Source organism: Rhincodon typus, chromosome 6 (assembly GCF_021869965.1).
Source record: "Rhincodon typus isolate 14 chromosome 6, sRhiTyp1.1, whole genome shotgun sequence".
NCBI lineage: Eukaryota > Metazoa > Chordata > Chondrichthyes > Orectolobiformes > Rhincodontidae > Rhincodon > Rhincodon typus.
Window position 1 is genome coordinate 20,651,047 of NC_063337.1, and position 11,062 is coordinate 20,662,108.

Sequence of the window (11,062 nt, forward strand, 5' to 3'; positions counted from 1 at the left end):
CTCAGATTCTCCAGCATCTGCAGTTCCTACTATCTCTGCAGATTAACCTCACTCTAGCTTAAATGGTTCTGGACAGTGAAGCTCAGCTGAAACGGCTGTTATATCTGAATTTCATCTTCCTAGCTTTTGGCTCAAGAACCTGTCCCCAGGATAGAGGGGTTATTTGTTCATTGTGGGTTTCCAAATGTTATTCACCTCATGTTTGACTCGACACCCTTGAAACGTGGCAACATCTAACGATAGAGGAGAATTATGGTCCAATATGTGTAACAAGCTACTGTACAGGCAACTCCTAGTTGTTTGGAATAAACACTTGAAACATTTTCCAGTACCGTAGTTTTGTGGATTTTAAGCTTGGAGATACAGTTAATACAAGTTACAATAGTCAAAAATAACCTGAATGCATTAATGACAGTAAAACCCAGTGAATCCAAGCTAATTGTACAAAGCGGTTCCCTTGATTGTGTAGTGGTTAAAGATACTAATACTGAGTCACTAAGATTGAGATGTGGGTTTCGCTGGTTAGCCACCCACTTGGCAATTAGAGATGGCCTAAGTGTCAACCACATTGCTGGAAGTGTGGAGTCACATACCAGGCAAGGGTGGCAGTTTCCTTCCCTAAAGGGGTGTTAGTGAACTGGATGGATTTTTTTCTGACAGCAGCAGTTTCATTACACTCTTAATTCCAGATATTGTATCGCATCCAAATTCCTTCATCCACTGTGGCAGGATTTGATCCTGGGTCTCCGGAACATTACCTGGGTCTTTAGATGTGTGGTCTAGTGTCGAAATGTAATCTCAGCCAGGTGACTCTGAACTAACAAACAGGAAGTATAATTTGGCACAGAGCCCCTTTAAAGGAGCTGTCACCTGATTATTTTGATGGATTTGGATTAATTCGCTTTTCCTAAATTGACTGTTGAAAATAGTGTAGAGACTGCGGGGACATGTAGCGAATAAGAAAGAAGCAGATATTTGCCAATGCTGCATTCTATCAGAAAATGAAACTGGTTCAACTGAGGAAAAAAGGGAGAGTAAGCGTCCTCCAGAATTCACTCTGCTGTTCAGTAGCTGTTGTGTTTTACAGATATCAGATGAGAATGTATTTAATGTTGGCTATGGTATCCCCCAGTGATGCAAAAGGTTGTAAAATTTCACTGTATAAGGTCTTAATAACAACCTGGGGTCATTTTAACATTCAAAAACAGGTGTCATAGAGTTGTACAGCATGGAAACAGGCCCTTCAGTCCAACTCGTCCATACCAAGCAGATATCCTAAATAAATCTAGCCCCATTTGCCAGCATTTGGCCCATATCCCTATAAACCCTGAACAAGAACAGAAGTTGCTGGAACAGCTCAGCAGGTCTGGCAGCGTCTGTGAAGAAAAGTATCACTATGTTTCAGGTCCAGTTCTGAGGAAGGGTCACTGGACCCGAAACATTAACTCTGATTTTTTCTTCACAGATGCTGCCAGAACTGCTGAACTGTTCCAGCAACTTCTGTTTTTGTTCCTGATTTACAGCACCCGCAATTCTTTTGGTTTTTATTCCCTCTAAACCCTTCCCATTCATGTGGCTGTCCAGGTGCCTTTTAAATGCTGTAATTGTACCAGTCACCACCAATTCTTCTGGCAGCTCATTCCATACATGCACCACCCTCTGCTTGAAAACCTTGCCCCTTAGGTCGCTTTTAAATCTTTCTCCTCTCACCTTAAGTATATGTCCTCTACTTTTGGACTCCCCTATCTTAGGAAAAAGAGCTTGCCTATTTACCCTATCCATGCCCCTTGTGATTTTATAAACCTCTAAGGTCACACCTTAGCTTCCGACGCTCCACGGATAATAGCCCCAGTCTGTTCAGCCTCTCCCTCTAGCTCAAACTCTCCAAACTTGGCAACATCCTTGTAAATCTTTTCTGCACCCTTTCAAGTTTCACAACATCTTTCCTATAGCGAGGAGACCAGAATTGTATGCAGTATTCCAAAAGTGGCCTAACCAATGTCCAGTACAGCCGCACCGTGACCTCCCAACTCCTACACTCATTACACTGACCAATGAGGGCAAGTGTATGAATGCTTTCTTCACTACCTTGTCTACCTGTTACTCTACCTTCATGGAACTGTGAACCTGCTCCCCAAGGTCTCTGTTTGGCACACTCCCAGGACCCTACCATTAACTGTGTAAATCCTGCCCTGGTCTGCCTTACCAAAATACAGCACCTCACATTTATCTAAATTGTACTTCATCTATCACTCCTCAGCATATTGGGCCATCAGCTTATGGACCTAAGGTCCCATTGTATTCTGAGATAACCTTCACTGCCCACCACACCACCAATTTTGGTGTCATCTGCAAACTTACTAATCATTCCTCCTATATTGAGAATGGGTGAAATATAACATCTAAGTTAAATGTGGCCCCAGCCTACTTCTAGAACGCCCCCTGCCAAGTTTACAAGCAGCCTGTTGTCCACTAAAATAGTACAGTGAAGCTGGGAACCATGTGCAGCCTGTCCTATATGTTTAACCTTGGCTGACTGGCTCCAGGGTCTCCTTAGGCCTGGAAAATCAAAGATAGGCAAAGACAGCTTGGGTAAGGGGTGGACTGTGCAGAAGGAATAGCTTAGCATTTTTTCAGCACAGATTGTGGGCCAAGAGAAGCAGGAATACCTGCCTGTGGAAAACTTCCCTTCCCCTCCACCATTGGACTCCCCTGTTCTGTCCAAAGACCCACCATCCTGCTTGGGTATCCAGAGACAATCCAGCGATTCCCACCAAATCCGCTACCTGCTCCTGTGATCTCCGTATGCTCCCTGCCCAACTGGGAGCTAAGCCTGTCAATCAGGCTGACCTCCAGGTGAGGAGGAAGTGTCATGTCGTGAGGTATTTTCCTAATCAACCTGTTCAGTGATGTTAATACACACCCTGGAAAGATGGGACCTGAACCTGAGTCTCCTAGAGATATTACTACTGTGCCATAAGAACCCTGGTGTCATGTAGTGATAATATGTGGGGAACCTGGCGTCCTCCCATCTCCCATCTCAAACAGGCTGCTCCATGGAAATATTGAAGTCTCTCAGTATATATCACATTTAATGCAGTAAATCATCTAAAAGTTATTCCTAAGAGAGTTAGCAAAATGAAATAACATTGAGGCATATATAAGAAGGGAGGAAGGCGATAAAGGGGCTTAGTTTTTCCTGTTGGGGAATGAAGGCAAGGCCGTGCCCAACAATACGGATGCCAGGTGGCATTCATATTTCAATTTGCTTACCCTGGCATTGATGATAATCAGCAAGGTGGGAAACAAACTCACTCTCTTCCAAATTCAGTCAATGAAATGTGTCTAAAAGCTGGTTAAATGCTCGTCAAACAATTTGGATTAAACTTTTAAAAGGCCAAATGGTTGCCTGTGTCTTGAAAATCTGCCCCTAGGCAGCAGCTCCCTACTTTGCCTGCCTCTCTTCAGCTGGTCATCACTTAGAGGGGCAGCAGGACAAAGGAGTGGAGGGAAAGGGGATGAAATCTGGGCTTATGGTAAAGGGATGCCCTTGGTTTTTCACAGAATCAGGGAGAGTGGGCAGTGAAATTTGAATGGAGTTGGTGGCTCCTGGCCTGGGAGTTTTCAGGGTGGGAAGGTGAGAAAAGTGCAGAAGAGCAGGGTGCAAAACAACCATACACCAGTAGGTAGCCACATGCTCAGAGCGATGGTTCTACTTGGCGATACGGCATGAAAGTCAGCCTGACAAAATGAGAGGAAATATCTTGGACTGGAAGAGCAGAACCCTGAGCTTGAGACAATCACAGATAAAGAAAGAGAACAAAGGTAGGAACGTGACAGAGGACAATCTCGCAATACAGGATCTGCAACTAAAAACAGAGTAATATGGAGATGACCAAGAATTGGAGACTGCCACTCTCGGAGCAGCTGCCCTTTGGATTTTGTCTGCATCATGGTGGAGGGGACAGACAAGAAGTTTACCTCGGAGTACAATGGGACCTTGATCAGACGGGCCAATGAGCCAAGGTGTGGCAGATGGAGTTTAATTTCGATAAATGTGAGGTGCTGCATTTTGAAAAGGCAAATCGGGGCAGGACTTATACACTTAATGGTAAAGTCCTGGGGAGTTTTACTGAACAAAGAAACCTTGTGAGTGCAGGTTCATAGTTCCTTGAAAGTGGAGTCGTAGGTAGATAGGATAGTGAAGAAAGTGTTTGGTATGCTTGCCTTTATTGGTCAGTGCATTGAGTATAGGAATTGGGAGGTCATCTTGCGGCTGTACAGGACATTGGTTCAGCCACTTTTGGAGTATTGCATGCAACTCTAGTATCCCTGCTATAGGAAGGATGTTGTGAAACTTGAAAGGGTTCAGCAAAGATTTGCGAGGATGTTGCCAGGGTTGGAGAGTTTGAGCTATTGGGAGAGGCTGAATAGACTGGGATTATTTTCCCTGGACCATCGGAACCTGAAGGGTGACCTTATAGAGGTTTATAAAATTATGAGGGGCATGAATAGGGTAAATAAGCAAGGTCTTTTCCCTGGGGTGTGGGAGTCCAAAACTAAAGGGCATAGGTTTAAGGTGAGAGGGGAAAGATATAAAAGGGACCTAAGGGGCAACCTTTTTACACAGAGGGTGGTGCGTACATGGAATGAGCTGCCAGAGGAAGTGGTGGAGGCTGGTATGATTACAACATTTAAAAGGCATCTAGTTAGGTATATGAATAGGAAAAGTTTAGAGGGCTATGGGCCAAATGCTGGCAAATGGGACTAGATTTATTTAGGATATCTGGTTGGCAAGGATGAGTTGGACCAAAGGGTCTGTTTCCGTGCTAAACAGCTCTTTGACTCTATAATTGGATTTCCCTGGTGCATGGCTTCCATTGATTACCCCAGTGAGGCTGTCAAAACATGGAGTGACCAGCCAGTGAGATCCAACAACAAGAAAGGCTTCCAATCCCTCGGTGGAACTGGTCTGTGACTACAAATTCTTCTTCCATGTGGACTCAGTACAGTGATAAGACCACAGATGAGTAATGCAGCCAAGTCAGGTGGCACTTATAAATTTATGAGAGGATAAAAAAGATAAAACAATAATGTGACTAACGTGGAAAAATGCCGAAAGTTTGCAGTTCTTCTAGATATTTCCCATCAGTATTACTTCCAACTTTTCTCCTACCTATAGTTTATCTGTTGTCTTTAACACCATAAAAAATAGGAATAGGAGTAGGCCTTTCAGTAGGATAATGGCTGATCTGACATTCCTCACCTCAGTCTTTCCCCCATAATCATTGATTCCCTCACTGAACAAGAATCTATCTCAGCCTTAAATATATTCAAGAACTCTGCCCCCACAGCTCTCCATGGCAAGGAGTGCCAAAGACTCTCAACCCTCTGAGAGAAGAAATTCTTCCTTATTTCAGTCTTAAATCGGTGCCCCTTTATATTGAGCCTATACTGTTTGGTCATAGACTCTCGCATGAAGGGAAACATCCTCTCAGCTTTTACCCTAACGAGCCTCTTAAGAATCCAATATATATTTCAATGAGATCGCTTCTTATTCTAAATTCCAGTGAAAAGAGAGAATACCTTTTTAGCCTTTGCTCACAAGACAGTCTCTCCCTTTACACTGTGATGATACTATGGCTTTAAGAGGTTATTTTGTCCTTTTTTTTTGAAGAGAGGTTTCAATACAGAGGTGCCAAGCTGTCTATTTGGAAAGGCAGTAAACAGCGTGAGGCCTTGGGTTTTTTATTTAAGTTGGAACAATAGAAACAACCTGAATGGGTGTGGTCAAGCTCTCACAGAACCAGGATTTTTATTTTCTTAGTTTTACAATGGCAGTTGCTGCTGAGGTCTTGAAGAAGTGGAAGCTATTTTTGTCCCCCTCTCTTGATTACAGCTAAAAGATGGGGATTCTCTTCCTGCTGCTGGAGTTACATGTGAGACAATCTGTTTTCTGAATTTGCCTTTTGTCAAGGGTGTGTTTATGGGATATTACTATATTGGAACAGTTACTGTTTAGTAGCTAACAAATCTATAATTCTGTTCAGTCTTCTGATAGAGTTACAGCTAAGCCAGTTCTTTTCTATATTCTTTCTTTTGTTGTATTTTAACTAGAGCATAAGAATAAAGTGTGTTTTCCTTCAAATCTGGTAGTTTGATCAATCCAATTTCATCTGGAATGCAACACATTACATTGACCTATAAGATGAGAAAAAGTTAGGGTCTAGGCTACCTTCTTAATATATTTTGAGGGGTTTTGGTCTGGTCCATAACAATATCAATCAACTTTCCACATTTCTGAAACACTGTATTAGACTAAGAATGTTAAGATAAAGCCAGTACTGCTGATTATCTCCAATACTTTTGTTTTTTTATTTCACATTTCCAGCATCTGCAACATTTTTCTTGTACAGTAATCACCATATGACTGAGGAACAAACTTCAGTTTATTGGAAGAATCATACAATAAAAATCCTGCAACATAACCAATCACAAATAACTACAACTAACATATGACACAAGGATTTTTTTTAATCAGTGCATTCACTTGTCAATACTTTACAGAAAGTTCAAATAAAGGTAAATAACACAAAATAAATTAAACTAAAATAGTTATCAAAACAGAAATGCAAAACGCAGCAACATGTAAACCAATTTTCACCCAGAATTAAAATGCTGTAAACAGGCATAAGAAAGGGGGATAGAATTAGGAGATGTTTGCTGTTATTACACCTGACAGATCCCTTCTTTAAATTTCAGATAAGCATATTAGTAATAATACAAAATGACTTGCATGGATTAACTTTTCTCTAATTGCCAATCTGCAGCAAGGAAGAAGAAAGCTTGTTCCAATCTATTGGGTTTGCTCAGAACCAAGGTAGTTACTGTGAATACGTTATGAGCAGTGGCCCTTTCAGATTCTCCAATCCAAAGGTCATGATTTTCAATCCCATCCTTACTGACTATATGAGATTGTGGGACCAATTCTCTAAAATGCTGGGTGTCTCTGATGTAGAAGCTACTCCACTATTATTGCAGGACAGAATCCCTAACACTAGCTACAGAGAAACAAGTGTAGCTGCTCAAACTATGACTAGTGCCAATGTGTACAGAAAAGAACAATAGCTGTCACTGCAGGGTAAGAGTTAACCAAACTGTCTTGCAAAACCCCTTCCCCTGGGTACTGTTCCACACATTCAGCTGCAGAAGCCATATTAGACAGTGATGTCAGTGGAACCCAGGTTGCTATTAGTGATACTATAGATTTCAGTAATTCTTCTGTTGCCGAGCTGATTGAATAATCAGCTGAATTCATTACAAACAAAAATACACTCAATTCTTAAACGATTGTGCTTCTCCAAACATCAAACCTACTGATAACTCTAAAGACAATTGGAAAAATGCCGCAAGTCATCCAAATGCAACCATCCTTTACTGGATAATGTGGGTTGATTTTTAACATTCTCACGTTTCAAAAGAATATCTCATCAGTTTCACACTATAGTCACCACTACTATAAAAACAGAATTTTCTTTGAAGAAGAAATAATTGTTATGTTTACACTCACGAACACAACTTCCCAGAATCAGTGGAAACAATTCTGCTTTGGTATTGTGGGATCCACCCAATTCACTTCCAGTGATTCAGGACTATAATGTTGTACAATTCTATTTTTAATAGTTGGTTTGTATCATAATTCTTGTTTTGGGCTGGTGGTGTAGCCATCACAATTATCTCTTCACAGCTCAAGGCTTATGTCAGGTTGGCAATGTCTGCATCTCTGGCTGGAACCTCCTCACGACAGACATGGAACCGCAAACTAACAAAACAAACGTCAAGATCATTCCAATGCTGGGTGTCACCTCATATTACCTCTTCTGTGCAAGAGACGGGTAACTGAACGTCTCCGGCTGATAGATCTTCACTACACTTAGGATTCAAGCAAACACTTAGTGCTGACTCCCATCAACAAGATGTCACACCATTGTCCTGTGACATCAGTTCTACCCAGGGCTCAACCAAAGTGCCATGCCTGTTGTCATAGGCAATGTGTGCACATACTCGTCCATAAGTTTAGCAAAGACTCTCTGCCTTCTTTCCCCTTCTCACAAGTTAGCATTTTACAGTGAAAAACACAATGAATTCAACATAAGTGTTTAAACAGATTGCAGATCTGCACTTCGTGAAATGCCAGTTTCAGGTTGAGGGAACACAGCTGTTGTAACATTCAGCAGAAGTCACATGCTTGACAACTAGCTGTGAGTTAGCAAAGAAGAGGAGTGCACTGTCAATGCATAGGAAACTCCAAGCTGAAAATAGTTTAAAAAAACCCTCTGTTTTACAAAGAGGGAAAATGGCATATGAGGTACGGCTACATGGCAACAGTACTTGTGGAGGTAGCTACTATGCATTTTCCGTTATATCTTTAAAAAGATACATTATTGCTTTGATATATTACAACTTTTTTACAATTGTACAATTTACATAGAAATTGGGCAGTTGAGAAAGCTGTATCCATTTTGACCATATTAGAGAATTTATTTTGTTTTCCTAATAATGCTGATTTTGTCTTTAACACTTCAAAACTTTGTATGTTATGGTAATTTGACTGGATTTAACATAGAATCTAAGAAAAGTTCAGATTTTAAGTAATACTTTTCCTATGATTTATGCTAATACCTTCAGAGGGTTTCAAAAATAGGATTTTATTTTTTTAAAAATTAATTAATTGCGGCTCTCCTTTAATCACCAGTTGAACTTTTACTGTGAAAATTCAGAACTGTCTGTCTGGTGTTTGTTGTTGAATTAAAACATTTTTTAAAATAAGAATTGACTACAATTTCTCTTGTTTCTCATTACAATGTGTAGGTCATAAAAATAGCAAGTCTTAACCCTATTCAGTTTGTGTGGCTCAGTAGTACAGTAGGGCTCCATTCTGGAAACATTGTAGATTCAGTTCCACAAGAGGGCTCTGTTTGGCCTCAGAAGGCAAGTTTTTTTTAGAAAAAGAAGAGAACGTGCAACTTTGTCATCAAGTGGATCCTCCATGCAATGTAAAAAAAACTGATAAACCACAGCTTTGAGTGAAACTTTCAAGTTTCTGACTTTTGTTTTCTCCAAGGAACAGATTAAGGAGTTTAAAAAAGGACATACAAAGGATATAAACTAACAGGCCGTGTGTAGTGTTTCAGGGACGGATATTTCAGCTGAGATTGTCCTTGGAGACTTAATTTTAAAAATGAGTTATGCTCATCTTTACACTGGGCTTTATTTGCAAGTTCCCAGTCTGCAATTGGATAGATCCTACATCCTCGCATTTTGCCACATATAATATAGAACATTTGGGAGAAGATTTTGTTTTCATCAAATGATCGTCAAGTTGTGCATCCCACTGTTGCTTCAACTCACATTCAAGTGACTGGCAAATCTCCTCACCATCTTCAATAAACTCAGTCACCAACCTATTTCAAAAGAGAAAGGCATTTTAAGATCAGATTGATAACAATGTTCCTTTAAAACTATGGTATATGTGTATCGCAGTTGTTTATTATGGACTAGATCCCCTTTGAATTGCCATTAAAGTAATTGCAAACTGCCAAGCTTTAAAAACTCATTTTGGACTCAAAACATTAACTTTGTTTCTCTCTGTAAAGATGCTGCCACTGCTGCTGAGTTTCTCCAGCACTTTCTGATTTTATTTCAAATCTCCAGTACGCGCAGTACTTTGCTTTTATGTTGGGGTTAGACTGGTCATCTGCTGAAGCGATGGAGGCTGTTTTTTGCGCCTTTGAATTGAACCTGGGTAGCTTCCTGCCACAGTTAGTTTGAAGGAAACACCATAAAATTCAGAACTGAGTCATATTTATTTCTGCAAAATATAATTCATTTCTAATGTGCGGCTTATTCTCCCTTCACTTTAGATATTCCATGTAAATACAATGGCAGACAAAAAGTGTTGATAACTTTCCAATTGACTATTTTTGAATGCTTGACCATCTGTTAATCTTGACATACCAATTAGTTTGGGATTAAAGTTTCTGTTGAAATTCTAAAGACAGCAGGTTCATGGGAGAGCTCCCAGACTCTCAAAACTATTTCCAGCTGCTGCTTACACTTCTAATGGATAGCATTGTGGGAGAACACATTTTGCAATTAACTAACTGACTTTAATTTCTTAAAATGGAATGAGAGGTCCAATTTTGGAAGAAAAATAAGATTTTTTGCAATTTGTTTTTAAAAATATGTAAGCCAATATAGCAGGATTAAGCAATCTTTAACATGTTTTCTCATTTCAGACAGTTTAAACAGCCTTAAATATTTCCATACCCTTAACAGACAATGATAAGAGGCATAAAATTTGTATCGGTATTCCATAACAAATTACTATGGGGGTCACATAGCTCAGTTGGCTATACAGCAAGTGTGGGATGCAGGTTACCACAAAAAGTGTGGGTTCAATTCCCACACTGGCTGTGTTTACCATGAAAGACTGTACTTCTCAATCTCTTCCCCTTGTCTGATATGCAATGACCCTCAGGTTAAATCATCTGTCTAACAAGAGAGCAACAGTATGGTCTGGTAACACTATGGTAGCATTACTTTCACAGAAAATGCATTCAGTGTGAACTATTATTGTAGAAACAACATTTAACTAAATCACAAAGAGTAGCTACCCTTTTGCAAGGGGCTTTATGTTTGATCGTCATTAAAGTGTACATCGACAGCATATGGTCAAAACACATGTATCTTTAAAAACCTGCAGTTGGTGGTGTCGATGGTAGCCATGATGTGGAAGTGCTGGTGTTGGACTGGGGTGGACAAGGTCAGAAAATCACATGACACCAAGTTATAGTCCAACAGGGTTTATTTGAAAACACAAGCTTCTGGAGTGTAGCCCCTTTGTCAGGTAACGAAGGGGCTACGCTCTTAAAGCTTGTGTTTTCAAATAAACCTGTTGGACTATAAATTAGTGTCATGTGATTTCTGACCTTAAAATTCTGTGCAGTTTTGGGAATGCAACAGTCGACCTGAGTTTTCTCATTAATATTCAGAGAAACTT

The 11,062-nt window shown here is 40.3% G+C and overlaps 2 protein-coding genes across 7 annotated transcripts in view; one reads left to right on the plus strand and one right to left on the minus strand.

The window, feature by feature from the left end:
• The window catches only part of fam168a (family with sequence similarity 168 member A), a 128,776-nt gene that overhangs the window by 84,500 nt on the left and 33,214 nt on the right, over positions 1-11,062 (plus strand). The window lies entirely within an intron of this gene.
• The window catches only part of relt (RELT TNF receptor), a 128,362-nt gene continuing 123,651 nt past the window's right edge, over positions 6,352-11,062 (minus strand). For all 3 annotated transcript variants that reach the window (XM_048597635.1, XM_020510459.2, XM_020510458.2), the window contains one exon: positions 6,352-9,464. In XM_048597635.1, coding sequence (XP_048453592.1) covers positions 9,453-9,464 — 12 coding nt within the window. In that variant the 3' untranslated portion in view covers positions 6,352-9,452. The remainder of the gene's footprint in view (positions 9,465-11,062) is intronic.